This window comes from Aptenodytes patagonicus, chromosome 10 (genome assembly GCF_965638725.1).
Source record: "Aptenodytes patagonicus chromosome 10, bAptPat1.pri.cur, whole genome shotgun sequence".
Lineage (NCBI taxonomy): Eukaryota > Metazoa > Chordata > Aves > Sphenisciformes > Spheniscidae > Aptenodytes > Aptenodytes patagonicus.
In genome coordinates this window covers 24,149,506-24,166,709 of record NC_134958.1, presented here as the reverse complement: position 1 = coordinate 24,166,709, position 17,204 = coordinate 24,149,506, and the positions used below count along the sequence as shown (strand labels likewise).

At 50.9% G+C, this 17,204-nt stretch overlaps 2 protein-coding genes across 2 annotated transcripts in view; one reads left to right on the top strand and one right to left on the bottom strand.

Annotated features, from left to right (window-relative positions):
• TRIP4 (thyroid hormone receptor interactor 4) overlaps positions 1-8,255 on the bottom strand; it is a 34,040-nt gene extending 25,785 nt beyond the window's left edge. The window contains exons 1-6 of the mRNA XM_076348624.1: positions 8,144-8,255; positions 7,267-7,433; positions 6,912-7,048; positions 3,241-3,474; positions 2,214-2,292; positions 260-389 (exon numbers count right to left, since the gene is read on the bottom strand). Coding sequence (XP_076204739.1) covers positions 260-389; positions 2,214-2,292; positions 3,241-3,474; positions 6,912-7,048; positions 7,267-7,433; positions 8,144-8,229 — 833 coding nt within the window. The 5' untranslated portion in view covers positions 8,230-8,255. The remainder of the gene's footprint in view (positions 1-259; positions 390-2,213; positions 2,293-3,240; positions 3,475-6,911; positions 7,049-7,266; positions 7,434-8,143) is intronic.
• Positions 8,256-11,163: 2,908 nt separating this feature from the next.
• Positions 11,164-13,482, top strand: PCLAF (PCNA clamp associated factor). Its single transcript, XM_076348750.1, has 4 exons — positions 11,164-11,208; positions 11,286-11,363; positions 11,446-11,602; positions 13,365-13,482. The coding sequence occupies exons 1-4, from the start codon at positions 11,166-11,168 to the stop codon at positions 13,420-13,422; spliced, it is 336 nt and encodes a 111-aa protein (XP_076204865.1). The 5' UTR covers positions 11,164-11,165; the 3' UTR covers positions 13,423-13,482.
• Positions 13,483-17,204: the final 3,722 nt, after the last annotated feature.

Here is a 17,204-nt window from a genome sequence, read left to right as displayed (position 1 = left end):
ACTGCCTGCCCCAAACCTGCCTTCCTACCGAGTCCCTTCTGTCCTCTCCAGAGAGAGAGACTGTCAGGGACACAAAGCGAGGACATTCAAACAGGACCCATTCGAGGGGTTCACTCTTGTTCCACCAAACACCAACGTTAAGGTGTCTGTAGCTACAGCCCAGGTTTTAGAAGGAACTTGCTAACTTTTCTGTTAAAGGCAGCTCAGCCTGCCAGACAATTTATGTTATTTCACAATAGTCTCACAGCTAGTATCTTACCTCGTCCTGTCAAATTCCAACAACTTGTCTTTGTGTTTCACAGCCATCTCCACGCCTGCTTTGAGTCTAGCTTCTTGTCGAGGCAGTAAGTCCTTGCTTATGGCATCCAAATTCCCTGAACTTTCAGCACCTGAGATAGAAAATAAAGCACAGCTCAATAGTCAGGGACGGGCTGGTTGTCTAAAGCCCAGCCTTGGTGGGGCTGGCTGCAGAAATGCCCCCTACAACAAATGCCATTCAAGGAGCTAAAAGAAGAACGTTGCACGAAGATCAGCACCTTTCCAAACCCGCTTCAAGGCCCGATTTTCCCCCCAACCCCTTTCACAGACTCCTTCCTCCAAATAGGAGGAAGCATTTAAATACCGCAGTGACAACGTCTAGGTAGTGTTTAGAGACAAGGTCTTGGTCTTTGATTCTCCTTCACCCTCCCCTAACAATTTGGGCAGTCCAAATTCCGCCCATCACCAACAGCAGGCCTTGAGTCCCCTCCTAAAAGCCAAATTCTCTCCTAAGTGTTTTCACCTCCACAAAGAGACTCTCGGTCACAACAGATCACTGACAATTGCCAGTTACGCACAGAGCAAGCCTTCTGTCTGCTGCTGTATGAGCCTCTCGCAAATGAAATCCTCCCTCAACATACCTCAGCAGGTTTTTCAGACCAGCTATTGTTAGAGATGGAGAAATCTATTCCCAGCAACGATCTCTTCTTTCTTACCATTTCTGGCAAGGGCCCAAAACCCAAACAAACAAACAAAAGGTGGGGGAAAAAAAGGTTTGCATCAAACCCACAATGGGCCAAACCAATGTATTTCACAGAAGACATCATGCAGGCTAACGCCTTTATTTCAGGGAAACTAAAAAGCCTGTATTTCCCTGTCGTCACTGATCCACATTTTTTCACTCCCGAGACAAATAGCTATCCATGTTTCAGCTTTCACCTACACAGATAACGCACAAAGCAAGACCTGGCAGGGGCAGAAGGGAAAACCGATAAAATGGGTAAGAAAAGGGGATCCTGAAATACATCAGGATCTCTACGGGAAGATTATCAACAGACCAACTCTGTGATCAGGTGTTATTCTCAAGGACTTACAGAACCTCCTGCCATCTCAGCAGCTCTAAAGAGAAGTTGACACCGAGACCCAGAGTAAATATTTCCCCAGTTCCTCAGCAAAGTGTATTTTTCAACCAAGAACACTGTGACCTTGGCTATATTTCAGCTACACTCAAACATCCCCATAATGCACAGGTCTTCACTGGGAGACTGGGTATTATTTCCTCTTGCTTTCCTTGGCTCTGTTCCTATTTTTAGCTCCCAAGATAAGTGTTAGACAAGAAGACTCATTAGAAAATATTAACCACCACCTCTCCAGATCCAGCAAATCAGACAGCAGCACTTCATCTTCCACAGCACACATTCCACATGAGACTTATCCTAATTTTCAAGGACTGCTCCAACGATCCAGTTCATGTGATTGATTCAGGAATGCCTAACGAGCAGCCTTGGGGCTTCTGAGTAAGGACATTATACGCTGCCATTTGACACTCGCAGTTATCACCTCTGTTGAAGTCCACAAATGCTGCCGAGTACTTGCTGCGAGGATACAAGGAGCCGGCTTTCCAGCCATCTTTTAATGCCCACCACAAACACCGTGCAGCAACGGGGGCAAGTGGCTCAGTAAAGTCTGAAGCAAACAGAGTTCACAAACTGTCCTGGCAATTTACATCCCAGAGAAAAATTCAAGTGCCAGCTCCCAAGAAAGAATTACCTTTAGACTGTGCCAACAATTCTTTATAATTCAGATGAATGGATCTAGACAATTTACACACCAGGACACACACACTCTCATTCCTACACATCAAGGCAACCGTAGCACAGTGAGGCAGAGGAGGGCTCCTGCTGTTGCATAACTGATTGGATTCATTATATTACAGGTATGTAATTGCTACTGACCTGCCATGAGCTTCTTCAGCAACTTCTGGCTCTTGTTTGAGTCCCGTTGAAGAATGTCCTGCTCTTCTTTAGTGCACACCTGAAGAAAAAAAAAAAGAAAATTAAGACTTAGGAAGGACATCACATGCCTCCAGCTTCAGAGCCATGGACAACAGCTCAGGGTAAGCTGTTTAAAATGGCCAAGATAGTCCACACCTCCTTCCCTTTGATGTTATTTACATGGGGAGAATCCTGAAAGTTCGTTCTTCACTAAAAGCAATCCATGAGAAATGTACAGCTTGGTCTTTCTCGGTTCTGTGGGCGGGCACACTGCTAGGTGATCTCAAAGGATGAGAAATGCACTCAGAACCTCCCCGAGCAGATGAACAATGCTTAACACAGAGGTCCTCTCTCCTGGTTGGCCACTTGGAGTTAAACAGGTCTTTAAAGATAGCAACCCATCTGATTTAAAACATTTTCTTCATCCAACCAATATTTTCCTCTCTCCTGAAGTTAACTTTACTTAATCTGCAGTCATTAACTCGCCCCCTTTCTCCAAAAGGTGCCCTTTCAACCAAACACAGGGTGTAACAGGTATCCCAAATGATGCACACTGCACAAGTGTTGAAGAAAAGTCAGCACACTGGCCCTGGCCATGTCTCCTGCCCCTTACAAGGCTACCAGGGCTGTGCCCAGGATGGGGCTGAAGCCTTGCACACATTTTGGACACTAGCGTGACGCACAGGACAGCCACAGGAGACTGTCATAAATCAGGCAACCTCTAAAGTGATGTAAATTATGAGGGAAACCTCTCCACTCTCTGATGCGGCACATCATAAAAGAAACACGAAGTGACTTAAAGCCACAGCAGTTCTCCTTCCCCTAGAAGGAGATAGTACAGGTTCTTTCCTGCCCAGCTTTAGAGCTTGGAGAACTTTGCTAGGGGAACTTTGATCTGAGAGGCTAATTCAGCCCCAGGCCATTTCAAAGCCCTGAGAAAACTACACCACGTTCAAGCACAGCAAATAAAAACCACCCCGTTACTAACCAGAGCACCACAGAACAAGCAGGGTCCAGAGCCCTCCTGCTCGCAGACAATGCGCCCGCAAACCAAGCAGTTGTTGATGAGCTTGTGCTTCTGGCCCAGGCACTCGCAGGTGTGACGCCCAGGGATCAGGACGGCCAGCTTGTCTTGCCCCTCCTTGGTGTACAGGCTGACATATTTGGGCTTCTTCTTAGAGGAATTGCTACTGCTGCTGACTCCACTGCTGTTCTCTTGTGCCTGCGAAGCGAAAAAATAAACAAACTGTATTCACAGTGCAACACCAGCAGCAAAGAGAAAGCACTGACCCTTGAATAGGCTGGGGAGACTCAGACAAGTGTTATTCTGCCTAACCGGAATGAAACTTGGACCAGACCCCAGATTCAACAGAAAGACAAGCTTAGGCCTGCCAGAAAAGGACCAAGGAATCTAAACAAAGCAAAGACATAAGGATGTTGCTCATCCACTTGATGTTTGCTGCCTCTGAAAGCTAAAACTGCTTGGGTCGAGATGGCAGGCGTGCTGTCAGTCCTCCGGACCTGCAATATCAACTCACGGGCGTTTAACAGCTTCAAACAGCAGCTAAGCTACCCCAGATTTATTTTCAAGGGCTATTTAGATTATGGCAATGCCCTGTTTGTAACTAGGAAGTCCTGTGTGTGCCTATCCCCAGAAACAGAGCAGGTTGCAGGTGGCAGCAGGACCTCTTCATTCGCAGCCAGTTCACCACCCAGCATTTTTTACGTTTTCCACCCGGCACAGCCACCTGAGCAGAGGTTTTCCATGCGCTGCATGTTCAAGTATTTAGCTGTAATGTAAATTCTTCCCCTCATTTCATGACTTGGCATCAGTGATTCTGTGATTCACCTCTCTGAGTTTCAATCAGGGACTGCATTGGGTCAGGCTTTGGGTCAGGGACTAAGCTTTGGGTCAGGCCGAAGTAGAGAAACCCTCATCAGAAACAAAGCAAGATATTTTAGATGATGGCTGGATTAATAACCTAATAGCGGAATTCTCTGCTTTCTCCCTCAGACCTTACACCTTGATCAAAGAAACAAAGGGTTCCTCCTCCCACCCGACACCTCCAGCAGGTACCGGCCGAGAAGTGAACTGTTGAGAAGTTAATTGCAGGAATTAATTACAAGCACAGAAATCATTCCAGGGGAACAGAACAAAGCCAATTGCTACCATTTCTCTGGCAATACTCAAAAACAGATGCTTTGAAAAGTAAGCACAACACACTCCAGGCACAAACCTATCTCATAACACTAGATGAGACTGGTTTCAAATGTGAATTGCATGCTAGCCGTGACTAAGAAAGACTAGGACTTATTACCCTTATCTAGTTCAGCAAGCAGCACTCCAAAATAAATGCACACTCTGGCCTTTAGTTGTCGTATCTGTGACACACTTGAAAATCGTCTTGCAGCTCAAGCGCAGCTTTTCTTTGCCTCTCCTCTCCGCAGTCTCTCTCAACAATAGAAAAGAGGATTTCTCGGAAACCCTTTCCCAGAAAGCCTGTTTTCCTTCACTACAGAATACAACTCGCTTTCTCTGCCTGCTGCATGCTAGAGGATCGCTCCTGCTCCCTGACCCACACCTCAGCTAGCGCCGCTTCTACGTCCTACATCCTCCCACGCTGCTTTTCTCAGTGACGGTGCCATGCTGTGGCATTAGGACACCTCTTCTCTTGACTCTTTTTACCAGCTCTGCTCTCAATAGCAGCAGGCTACTGCTTTAGTGACAAGTGGGCGCAGCATTTCCAGTCCCCCCAGTTCCGCCCAACTGGCTTTACTGACACTGCCAGATCCAAACACTACTGTTAGGGAAAAAAAAAAAAACAGATAAAGCAAACTTTGACAGAGCTTTCTCAGTTTTCTTTTTAATTAGTTTAGAAGAGAACTACAAGGAAATGGAACACCACTGTCCATTTTTAACCCCCAGTTCAAAAAACGTGGGTTTTTTATCTTTCAAACAAACACTTTTACAAATTTTTTAAGTATTTGCAGCTTCCCTGCTACAAAAACCTCAACTGAAAAACGTAACTTTAAGTTCCACCATTTATCCAGGTGCGACCCTGACTTTCAGGATTTCGGTGTTGCTTAGTCAGGGTCGCACCCAGATAAATCATGGAATTTAATTTTGAGAAGTGCAACGCGCTTGATTTATAGCATGAAGGACTCCACTGCAAGTCTAACGATGCAAGTCAAGCGCACTGCACATCCACACGCTTATTGCTGCGGAGCACACTCACACTTCAGACAGCAACAGAGCATCTGCTGTATTTGATGCAACCTGGGACCGCAGCTGTACAGCTGGATCCGTACCTAAGGAAGGAGCTTGGGTTCCCAACAAGCAGCTCTGAGTCAAAACCCACTACACCAGAAATAAAATCCAGAAACTAAGCCTAGGCAATTACAATGACATTTAACAGCAAAGATCGCCATATTTGATGTGCTGACTGTGGGAAATGGTTCTGCTGAATGGAAAGCAAGTCTGCTGCAAAAAGTTAGTTAACTATCACAGAGAAAGGCAACTACTGCCTGCTGCGTGGCCTTGTGCTGCTTGAAAATAGCAGGATTTCCTGGTTTTTAGCGTTTCTATGCTCTTATTTTGCAGTTTCTTTCATTGCAGCTCAGACTGTTTATGAATACTGCAAAAAATATGTCTCCACAAAATTGAACATCTCAGTCTCAACACTAGAGGTGCAGGAGTGGAGCTGAACCCGAGAGGGAAAGGGCCAAACCAGAGCTGCTGCTCAGTGGAAAGGAACTAGCTACAGCTCTCGGATTCCTCTATCTAGCGCCCAAGGCTTCCTCTCTGAAGCAGCCTGAAATATTTCAGTTGCCAATTAAAGCTTTATTCAGCGTGACTGGGAAGTTTTAAATACAGCAAGAAGGAATGTTCTACCCACTTGGCGGCTTCCTTAATTTCTCAACCTTCACACCTCTGCTTTAATGAAATACCTTTCATTACTAATTACAGCACCTACTTCCACTGTCCACTCTCTCATACTCTTTGGGGGGAGTAAAATCCATTTTGACATAGTCGCTACCTGGTGATTATTTTACTCTTAGTTATAGACACAAACATACACAATTTTTCTCCCCATCCTCATATTATTTGCCCCACAGCAGTGAGACTCCTGGACACACACGCAGGGTACGAGCACCCCCTGTCCAAATCCGCAGTCAGCTTTGAACAGTCGATGCACGGGAACAGCCGCCCCTCTCATTGCAACTGGGCGACCGTACAACTCGCTGACAGTTGTAGCGAGTGGGACCCCTGCTTATCCCAACGGCTGCCAAAGCATTTGCCCAGGTTATAGCCTGCGGCTGCCACGCTGCATGCTGTCTGTGAGTGAACAAAGACACACAAACGTATATCTCACAGAAGCTGTGCTGCGTATAAGACAAGACAAGGTTTGCAGGGGGAGGCAAGCATTTATTAGACCCAGTGATGTAGCTGGGAAACACAAACACACTTAATCAGGTACCTAATCCCCTGCGTCATAACTTTGATAATGAAGGATTCGTATTTCTGAAAGCTTATTTCCATTTTCCAATCACATCTTTTGTTGGAGTGTTTGATATTACCTTTCCCCACGACCCAGGTTCAAAGTGTGTCCTCAGCACCCAGTGACACACAGCCTGTCCTCGCGTACCAGACACACTCACCTTGGCCAGGTCGAGGGGGGTTTTTACTTCCTCCACATGTGCACTTGGCTCAGCGTACAAAGGCGTCTCCTGCTTGTTCCTCCCTTTGCGTTTACCCTTTTTCGCTTGGTCTGCAGCCCGAGGCACTTCCGAAGTCTCTGGAAGCGTGCGTAAGCACAAAGAAAGGCTGGGTAACTACCAGCAAGAGAAAGATGTCCCTGAACTCTCACTTGGTGAATGAAAATGGGCTTTACACTGTCACGAAGAACAGAAATAGGACCAGTCACGTGCATTTGTGGCATGTAATTGTTTATAAACAGAATAACTGAGACAACCTTATTTGAGACTTCAGTTCCTTCCTCCTCGTACCACTCACCATCCTTTTTCCGATATGCTGGCAAAGGTTCGGACGGCAGCTGGGAGGATTTCCGCCACCTGGCCAGCAGTTCTTCTACAAACCAACTCTTCTTCCCGTCGGTCCCCTGAATGAGGTCAACGACGTACTCACGGATCTCGTCCTCGTTTGTTATTGACAAGATATACCTGCAAGAGGACGGGATGGAGAAAAATGGGTAAGGGGGCTTTTGTTCTGAGGAAACCAACGGTCTAATCGCACAGGTATGCAATTTGTCTCTCCTCTTTGGATCAGGTTTCTGTAGAGACCATGGTAAGAAATGGGTTTATGAGTCAAACTTTGAGACAGGCCCTTTGGGAAAGCCTTGTGAAATTTTGAGACAGACACTTTGGGAAATCCCTTGTGGCTGTTCCACTGAAAAAAAAATGTAAGGTAAATTATCTTTCTCCCCCTCTTCCAGCACAGAGTGACATCCCCCCCGACCTTCCTGCCAAACACTAAAAAATTCACCCTGAGACTCCGGTTCCCACCGAGTCACGTAAAAAATCTAACCATAAACCAACAAGCTCCTGCTTAAACACAAGGAGACGGCAGCGTGCCCTTCCTCACCTACCCACAACGACCCCACACCCCTCCCCGCCACCTCCCACCCCCCGGTCCCCTCACGGGGCACCCACCCGAGGGACAACCCAGGACGCAGATCCCCGGGTCCCCCGACAGCGGCTCTGAAAACACCATTTTCCCTCTGTGTTGGCCCATGGGGTCGGGAGGGACCGGGAGGCGACGCAAGGGGCCACCGCGGCCTGTCACAGCGGGCCGGGGAGGAGGGACCGGCTAGGCCCCGGCGGAGGGTACGGCCCGGAGCGGGGCCCGCCACGGCGCCCCCGGCCCCGCTCACCTCACGACCTCCTCGCCCACGTCTAGCCCGAAGTCTCCGCGCAGGTGCTGGACGCACCAAGCCAGGAGCGGGCTGGGCGCCGCCATCTTCCGCGCGGGGGAAGGGAAACGGCACCGCACCGCCCCAACACCCTCCCCCCCCCCCCCGGGAACGCGGCCGCGGCGCCACCGTTCCGGGCCCCGGCCCCCGTTCTCCCCGTGGGGAGTCCCCCGGGGCTGAAGGCGAGCGAAAGCGGCCCTTGTCCCACCCCCACCCCCCCCCCGCTGCTGAGGAAATGGGGCAGGAAGATGAGCTGAGTCTGGGGGACCGGCAGCAGCCCCTGCCCTCGCTGAGCATCCTCCCCAGGCCCGGCTGGGAGGGAGGGGGCTGAGCCGGGCAGCATGGAGGGCTCTGGGAGGGCGCGGCGGGGAGCGTGGGGTACGGGGAAGGCGCCCCGAGCTGCCTGCTGCCTCCCCCCCCGTATCTGAGCTGCCTGCTCCCGCCCAGCCTGACGGGAAGGGGCGAGGGTTCAGCTAGGACCAGGACTAACTCTCCCCCCTCGGCCTGCACCCAGCCCGGCACAGCGAGGAAGGGTGATCTCGGTGTGTGGGAGATCCCAGCGCCTTTCCCTCTGCAGGCAGGGCGGAGGTTTGTTTCCCTGAAGCGCTGCCTGCATCCTCATCTCTAGGTGCACTCTGAACTCTGCACAAACACGAGCAGACTATTTAATAAGAAGCTTTTCTCACCCGCAGGCAGATTCACCGTGTCCCTGAATCTCTTCCCCGCCAGCCCACGTACTTGTGCCAGACGGATGATCACAGAGCGCTGCCAAAGGGACACCCAGCTCTGAAACCCGGTCCCTTCCCTTTGCTCACAGTTAGGAAACATCTGTGGAGCCAGTTCTTCTCTCGCTCGGAAAACTCCTCTGAAGTCAAAGGGCAGAAGCGGTGTAAGTTTGCATGAAAGAAGAAATGCAGCTCACCACTCTACGTGGGCTTGCAGGGAGAGGAGGGAATATTTAGTTAGGCTTAGGGTGTCATAGTCCACTCTTTAAAAACCAAACAAAACCACATCCCAAACGTAATAACGTATTATTCTTAGCGCACGTTTCACATGTGCCAGCACCACAAAATAGAAGGAAATGGAGAATTACGCCACCATTTGATAAAAAAAAGCCAGCACTAAAAGCCTGGTTAAGCAAACACCCATTAGGATGAACATTAAAAGATAAAGGGAGCAATAACTGTTGGAAAGGCAGGGAATGTATTTGGGACCAACATCCCTGAGACATTGGACACACTGGACGAGGACAGTGTGATTTCTTAAAAAAACAACTCCAGCTGAGTATCGGAGAGTGAGGTTCATCGCTTCCACAAAGGCAAAAGCCTCCAGCCCCAGCAGCTGCCAGACTAGAGCACAGCGAGACCCTCAGCTGCCCACGCAGCTCACATCATGTTCGCAAGGTGCAGCTGTCGCAAAGGAGCCTCACATCGGGGAGACCGTGATTTCCTTTGTCATAACACGATCTTTTGCTGAAATTGGGAGTGCCTGGCCTTCCTCCCTACGCGCTGCTTAGCTAAATCTTCATATGGCAAGACTTCACTTGCACGTCAGAGGGAGCTCCAGGCATAGCCTGGAGGCACGAGATAACAAATGGTCCCATCCCAGCACTACCAGTGTCCGGGCTCCATGCCTGGTTGGGCTCCCGAGCTGCCTCGGTGTCCCTCCTGGCTTGCTGCCTTGCTCCCCGGGAACCTGGACCTTGCTCACCGGGGACGTGGATTACCCTCCAGCACTGCCCATCCATTGATGTGCCACCACCAGAAGCTTGCTCAGTCCTGCAGTACGTTTGAGCCAGGAACAGATCTTGCTGGAAAAGACCACGAAGAAACATCATTTTTTGGCCAGAGCAGTTCTCCCACCCTGTTCCCTGTGAACTTACACTCAACTCACACTGGTGCTGAAAAAAAACATCTAATGGCAGTCTTGGAGCAAAATGTGACACGCTGTGGGGGTTTCCGTGCTCCCAGCCACTGTGGCTCGCTGATATGTTTTTTAAAATGCTGTAGGCAGACAGCAAACTGTTGGGAGCCAAGGCTTCATCTCTGCAAGTGCCTGGGAAGGGAACAGACTTCCCTCCCTCGGAAAGGCTCGGTGGTGTCGGCAGCCTTGCCCGCAGCCAAGCCCAGCCATCACAATTTGTCACGACAGGGAGCAATATCACTCTTCCTCCTCTCCCCCCCCCCCTCCCCGGACTGCTGCGGTATCGATGAGTGTCAGTGCTGGGCTGTGGGACGTGGGTGCCAGCCCCCGCAGCGCGGAGGGCGGCGGGGAGGGAGCAGCGGGCAGCGAGAGCCCCGCTGCCACAGAGGGGAGGACCGGGACGCCCGTGTGCCACCTCCTTCCCGAGCGGCAGCGCCGGGGCTGAAGGGCTGACCGGCTTGGGGAGGCGAGCTGGAGCGGGGGCCGCGGCCGTGCAGCCTTCGGCGGCCCTGTGCGTCCGGGACAGATATTCCCTGCCCCGGGCGGCAGCCGCGGCTGTTGACGCTCGATGGCGGCTGAGGGGAGCGGGCTGAAGGGAGCGGCGCTGAGAGGACTCCCGAGGAGCAGGTGGGGCTGAGGGGAGCAACCCTGAGCGGAGCGGCGCTGAGGGGACCGGGCTGAGAGGACTCCCGATGAGGGGAGCGGGCCGAGGGGAGCGGCGCTGAAGGGAGCCGCGCTGAGGGGACTCCCGGTGAGGGGAGTGGGCTGAGAGGACTCCCGATGAGGGGAGCAGCACTGAGGGGAGCGGGCTGAGAGGACTCCCGATGAGGGGAGCGGGCTGAGGGGACTCCCGATGAGGGGAGCAGCACTGAGGGGAGCGGGCTGAGGGGACTCCCGATGAGGGGAGCGGACTGAGAGGATCCGCGCGCCGCGCCTCACGGAGGGGAGCGGCCCCGCAAGACCCGGCGCGCCCCCATTGGCGGGCGCTGGCCAATAGCGTTTCCCCGCGGGCGGCGGCATCTCCCGCGCGGGCCGGGCGGCGGCGGCGGCTGGGGGCAGGATGGTGCGGACGAAGGCGGGCTGCGGCGGGGCCTACCGCAAAGGTGCGGGCCGGGGCGGGGGGGGGGGCCGGGGGGGGCGCACCGCGGAGCCGCCGCTCACCGCTCCGCTCTCCCCGCAGTGCTGGCCGCCCGGGCTCCCCGGAAGGTGCTGGGCTCCAGCAGCCGCAACGCGGGACCGTCGCCGGCCGCCAAGAGAGGTGAGAGCGGGGCGCGGCCGGGGCTCCCCTCCCTCCCTCCCCGTCCCGCCTGCGGCGGGGCTGACAGCCGCCCTCCCCGCAGGCGAGGGCCGCCGGGTGGGGGGGAACCCGGTGTGCGTGAGGCCCGCCCCCGCCTGGCAGAAGGGCATCGGCGAGTTCCTGCAGCTGTCGCAGAAGGAGAACCGGGCGCCCGGCGGAGAGGCGGCGGGGAGTAGCGGCCTGGGGCCGGCCGCCAAAACGTAGGTGTCGGTTCCCGGGGGCTGGGGGCGGCAGTCCCCATCGGTCCGCCCTCAGCTCACCCCGTGAACCTCTGGGGCTTTCTCAGGAGAGGGTTTAATCGCGGGTATCCCCCTCAGCCTTGGAAGCAGCAGTGCAAGTCCCTACAAACCGAAATTGCAACGAGGCGGGGCAGAAGGAGGTGCAGAAGCGTTGTGCCTTGGGGCTAGCGGGCAGGGAAGGGGCGCTCGGTGTACCAGAGAGGCAAAATGCAATAATGAACGGTTTTTGTACGCTTCAGGAGTTTCGGTGGTCGGCTGCAGCCCAGCTCTCAGGATGTGCTGCTTGAACTTAATGTTCACTTCCTTTAAAAATATTTTTAAAAAGCTGTCTGAAGAACAACAGAGCTAAAACCGCCTGCAGAGCAGCAGCGACGCACGCAGCTGTCGTCGCTGCATCTGGTGCTCTGTGGCGTGTGCTCTGAAAGTGTGCACCGGCGTTGTCAGAGTGTGCTCTGTGGAGTGACATTAAACAGCAAAATCCCTGGCACAATCAAATAACACCGAGAGCGGCGTGCCTGGCTGCCTGCAAGGGGTGTACTGAGGGCTGTCAGTGCATCCTTGGATGAAACAAATTGTGGCTAGTTTTCCTCCATGACTGCTTTGAAACTACAATTTATTCTTGAAAGAGCAAGCAACTGCTGAAAAGTTGACGGTATGTCTGTTAACCTTCGTATCCTCATTGAAATAACGTTTCTCAGCAAAGTCCAGTAAAACGCAGCATCCGTCTCCACTGACCTCGTGGGTATTTTCTAAAAATGGGCACAGTAATTGGTAGTTCAGGCAAATTCTCTGTGCTCAGACATGCTTCGTTTGCACACAGACGAGAGCGATGTGACTCCCCGTAGCTGTCAGCTCTGTTTCGGAAAAGCTTAGGAGACTGCTAGCGACTTCTGTACGTCAGAAATGGAATTGCTCTACCAAGCTGTCGCTTCAAAGATGAACTTGTAGGCTGTACTACTGACTAAAAAGGTAGCAGTGTGAAACATGGTCTTACAGACACTCTATTCTCAATTGCCAAGTTTCTTTTTTTCATCAAATATAGATAATCCTAAACTGTCTGGAGGGCCCCCATAAGAACAAGCCCTGAATTGTCTTGAAGGACAAGCAAACAAAGACAGTCTGTTAAGCGCATCCTACCTCTTGGAGAAACAGAAGATGTGCGCTGTAGTGCTGCAAAACTTTCATCTCTTCCATTTGAAATTTGTTTGGCTGAGTAAGGACCAGGTGGTGATAACCCTGCAGAGAACACACAGCGTCACCATCTAAAACAACTTACCGTTTCCCAGTATGTTCTGGAAGAAGCAAGAGCTGTACTCGCTTAACTGTGCAACGTTTTTTTTTCAGTCACACGGGTACGTTAGTCGGGTTGAAACGCAGGCGTGAAATGGGAGTTAAATGTTCAGCTTCCTAGAAATGATGTGGAACCTGCATGTGGCCCTCTGGGTCGAGAAGGACACGCAGAGGATGACTGAGGATGTATCAGTGTATGATGTTTTCTGCACTGACGTAGGCTTTCCCATTTGAAAGGTAGGTGTGTGCTGCTCAATCTGGGCTCCTAGCACTTAGGATGAAGTAGCTTGTGTCAGTCCTGCTGTCTCAAGGTGCAGTCTGGGGCTAAAGTCATTTAGGTCACCCAGCCTCTAGGAAAAGGGCTTTGTTAGCCTTTCAAACAAGAGTTGATCGAGTTCTGCTAACTCTCTTGAATTGATAACGCTTCTTACAGAGCTCACCCCCTGCCACCAGATCCCGCAGAAGATAGCGAGTCCTCTGAAGAAGAGTAGACGTGATCAGACCCCGACTTTAATGATAAACCGCGTCTCCTATACTCGAGCTGTTTTTTTGTATATTTGTATAGGTTTTTTTACAGTTTGTTACAGCTTATGTTCAGCTCAGAACAGAGCTAAAAGTATAAGTTTGAGAGACTGCAAGAACATTGTGGTGAAATTAATATATACTTTTTGAAGCTTAGCATTCAGTATAAGCCACTGTTTTAATTTTTACCTTGGTTTCCTTGAGTTCCTCAGCGACTCCTGCATATGGTGCAGCTTTTATCTTTTGATTGCCTTGCGCTTGCCCGAGACTTGCACGATCGTGCTTGTTCTGTTCTTAGAAAGCAGATCCTCAGTTTTCTAATACACTGAAGCGTTCTGAAAATACATCCGTGTCGTGTCTTTATTGAAGTAAAAACTGTTAATGACGACCTCTTTGACCAAAGATGGGAAAGCCAGATTTAAAAAGACACCAGTGAGGTGGAAGGGGAGGTGTCACTTGCTACAATTATTAATTAAAACAAACTGGGTTGTTCTAATGAACCAAACCCCTGAAAGCCCGGGGAGCAATAAACCGCTAAAAATAAATAAAACTCGTTCCCGTGAAGGGCCCGAGGCTGCCACACAATTTTTGGGGTACTTTATGTGAAAGAGTGAGTGGGGCCTTGTGGAAAAGAAGCGATGGGTCTTACTCTCAGGGCTTCTGCTTCCGCTCTTCCTTAGAAGCACCGCTAAATGGTCAGGGTATAGTTGAGCTGGTGAAAAGGTGAGTGCGCGTGAGGAGAATTTAGCGGCAGCTCTAGTAGATCAGCCTGATATATTTATCCTGGGGACGGTGGTTAACGCTGCCTAGAAGCCTCTTCCTAAAAAGTCTACGAATAAAAAGGAGGGTTGTTACAGAAAAGCTGCTAAAGCTGTTTGAATGAGAAGTAGCGAGTGAAGATTTCTCTTTGATAGAAATTAAAAAAAACCCAAAGATGATGTAAATTACGGGCAATAAGCTTGTGATAACGTGCTGTAAAAACTACAGACTTCTTTGCCCTGACATCACACAAAATAACGAAAAAACGTACTTCCTAATTATTTTTCAGTGAACTGAAGCGCAGTGCTAGTAAGATCACAGGCTGAGCAGGCTGTTCTGTAAGTAGCTGCGTAAGATCATCTCTGCGTCCCCCGTTGCAAACCCTTCGGTACCTGTGTCACACGGGAAATGGGTCAGCCGGCGCTCGGTAGCGGGTATTGTCTTTTTGGTGCAGAGAGGCCAGGAGGATCTTCATCACCTCAGGCTGAGATCACTAACAAAGTTACCTTCTTGCAAAGGACAAATTCTCAGTGTGGGGAAATACTCTCCTACCCCTTCGTTAGCCTGAGTGTCGCTGCAGTCCTGGGGCAGCGAAGGGCTCGTTTGCGCGAGGAAAGGGGCTGGTGGAGTTCAGATGCTCACACTTACCGAGACTAGTCGTGCTTAGCAGCCCCGTGAGGGCGACGGAGCTGCAAGCTGTGGAAGGGAGAAGGTCTAAGGGCTACTCGACAAAATCAAATCAAGGCTGCTCTCCCAGGCCGATGGTCAAGGAACAACGCTGGTGAAGACCTTAACAAACAGGCTCTGGATCGCTCTGACGTACAAGCCATTAAAAACTTACAATCTGATGGAGCAGGCACATAAGAGGCTGTGGAAGGATGCGATGTGCACAAAAGGAGCTCAGGACCAGAGAGTTGCCTGTGTGGTACCCATCTACCACGCTGTAAAATTTCACAGAAGAGCGACACTTGGTGTTAAGGAACAGCTAAAACCGCTTTTGCTTCTAATAAATAAATATGCTCACTCCGCACAGGTAAAAGAAAACCCTAATGTTTACATTAAGGACTGCAATCTTAAAGATAAGGCCCAATTTTTTTTCATGGAACAGCAGTTTCTGGGCAAAATGCAGGAAAAGCTGTTTGCCTGGGTGCATCCCCACCCCGGTGGCAATACAGGAGAGTAACCTTCGGCGTGTGAGCGGGGGGTGCTGCGCTGTGGCTGAGGGCAGCCAATTTAGCTCCAGCTGTGCCCCTGCTGGTAACCTTTGACTTCGGCTTCGTAGGGGAAACTGGAACAGCGCCCAGCTCTTCTGAAAATGAGGGGGAAAAAAGAAAAAATCTAGGAGGGAGAGAGTGCTAAAGCAAAAGAGCTCCAGACAACGAGAAATAAAATTTATAGATAAGACCCTAAGACTTGTAGAAGGTTTCCACATCCAAAAGCTTGCCTGGCTTTTTTTTTCCCCCCAGCTATCGTTGCTCTAATAAAAACAATTCTCCTTAAAACAGCACTGCATTTTGTAGGTCTGTAGGTGTTCGATCGCTTGGGGAAGCTATACCTGCGCCGTGCCACCCCAAATATATTGCTGAACCATTTATATCTATCGCTACAAATGCTTTAATCCAGCAACACAATTAATAGCAAAGGTTAACGTGGTAAAGCAGGGTCACGTACGGTGTTGAAAATAAATTTAAGACAAGGATAAATTGGCTGTATCGCTGTACTCAGTGTAAGGGTACACCACGCGACAGAGGTTTTCCCCGTGCAATGGGATTTCTAAAGTCTTAGGGCAAGAGGTATAAGGGGAACAATCAGCTGGAAATCCAGTGGGTTATTATTACTACAAAGTAGTTTCCACTTTTGAGCTCATTTCTTGTAAGTTTAAAGAGTTGTTTGATAATGATGCTCTTTTGGTTAAATGCATATGAACACCGCAACTCCCTGATTTTTTAATGGGGTAAAAAAAGAGGGGAATACAAAACCAGCTAAAGCCCAGTGCTCGTGAATGCCCTCTGTAATTAGGATTTTCAATTTAATTCATAAAATAGAGAACGGGAGCAAGCTGAGACCTGCCAGCAAAAGTAAGACCCACCGCTGTGACCCTGCACTGACCAATTTATTAATCTCAACTTATTAACACACTTATAAGCATCCACTTAAAAAAAAATAAATACCCAGAGCTGACAATAGATGTCAGCAGCGTCTCCCGCTACCAAACCCTGGACTGTGCTAGTGACCAGGGCAACACTCACTTTGCCTTCTTCCAATATATTTACTTAGGTAACGTGGGGAATATGTAAGCGTACGGATGAGAGACTGAAATCGCTCGTTATTTCCTGAGAGTCAGCGTTATCTCGCTAAGTAACGGTCTCCCCAGGAAAATGGCATCAGCAAAATCCCCTGCCGTTTCACCGGCGAAATCACCGTGGCTTGCTCAAACCCAGCGCTGGAGTTTGGGTACAGGGTCGCTGGGGCAGGGACGGGCAGCGGGGGGAACCCGCTCCCCCCAGCAGATGGTTTTACCCTGTCTCCTACACGTGGAGTTTTCTGCAGATAGTCCGAATTATTTTTCTGAACCTCAAGAACATCGCAGCCCTGAGAGCACTGAGGAGCACTGAACTGCCCTGAACGGCCTCAGCTGGGACGCCCACCCAGGCCCGAAAGGTCCAGGAGCTCCTTTTGACCCAGGCTGGGGGCACCCGGACCTTTCCTGGGGGATGTTGGATGGACCTACATTGCAAGCAGTTCATTGCTGGTCCCGGCTCCTTGATGGCTCTTGGTCCATCAGGCCAACCCAGGCCAGCAGAAGCAAGGTTTCTCCCTTGGGAAAAGGGCTGTTTCCCCATGGGACGCCCAAAATGCCCCTTCTCCATCCACGCTGGTGCTTGGAGTGAGCCGCTGCCGGACGGATGGGCAGCGACGTTGGGGGGGGGAAAGGGGCGAGGGGTGCCTTGGGGGGAGAGCAGGCAAGGGGGACGTGGAGACGGGGTGAGAG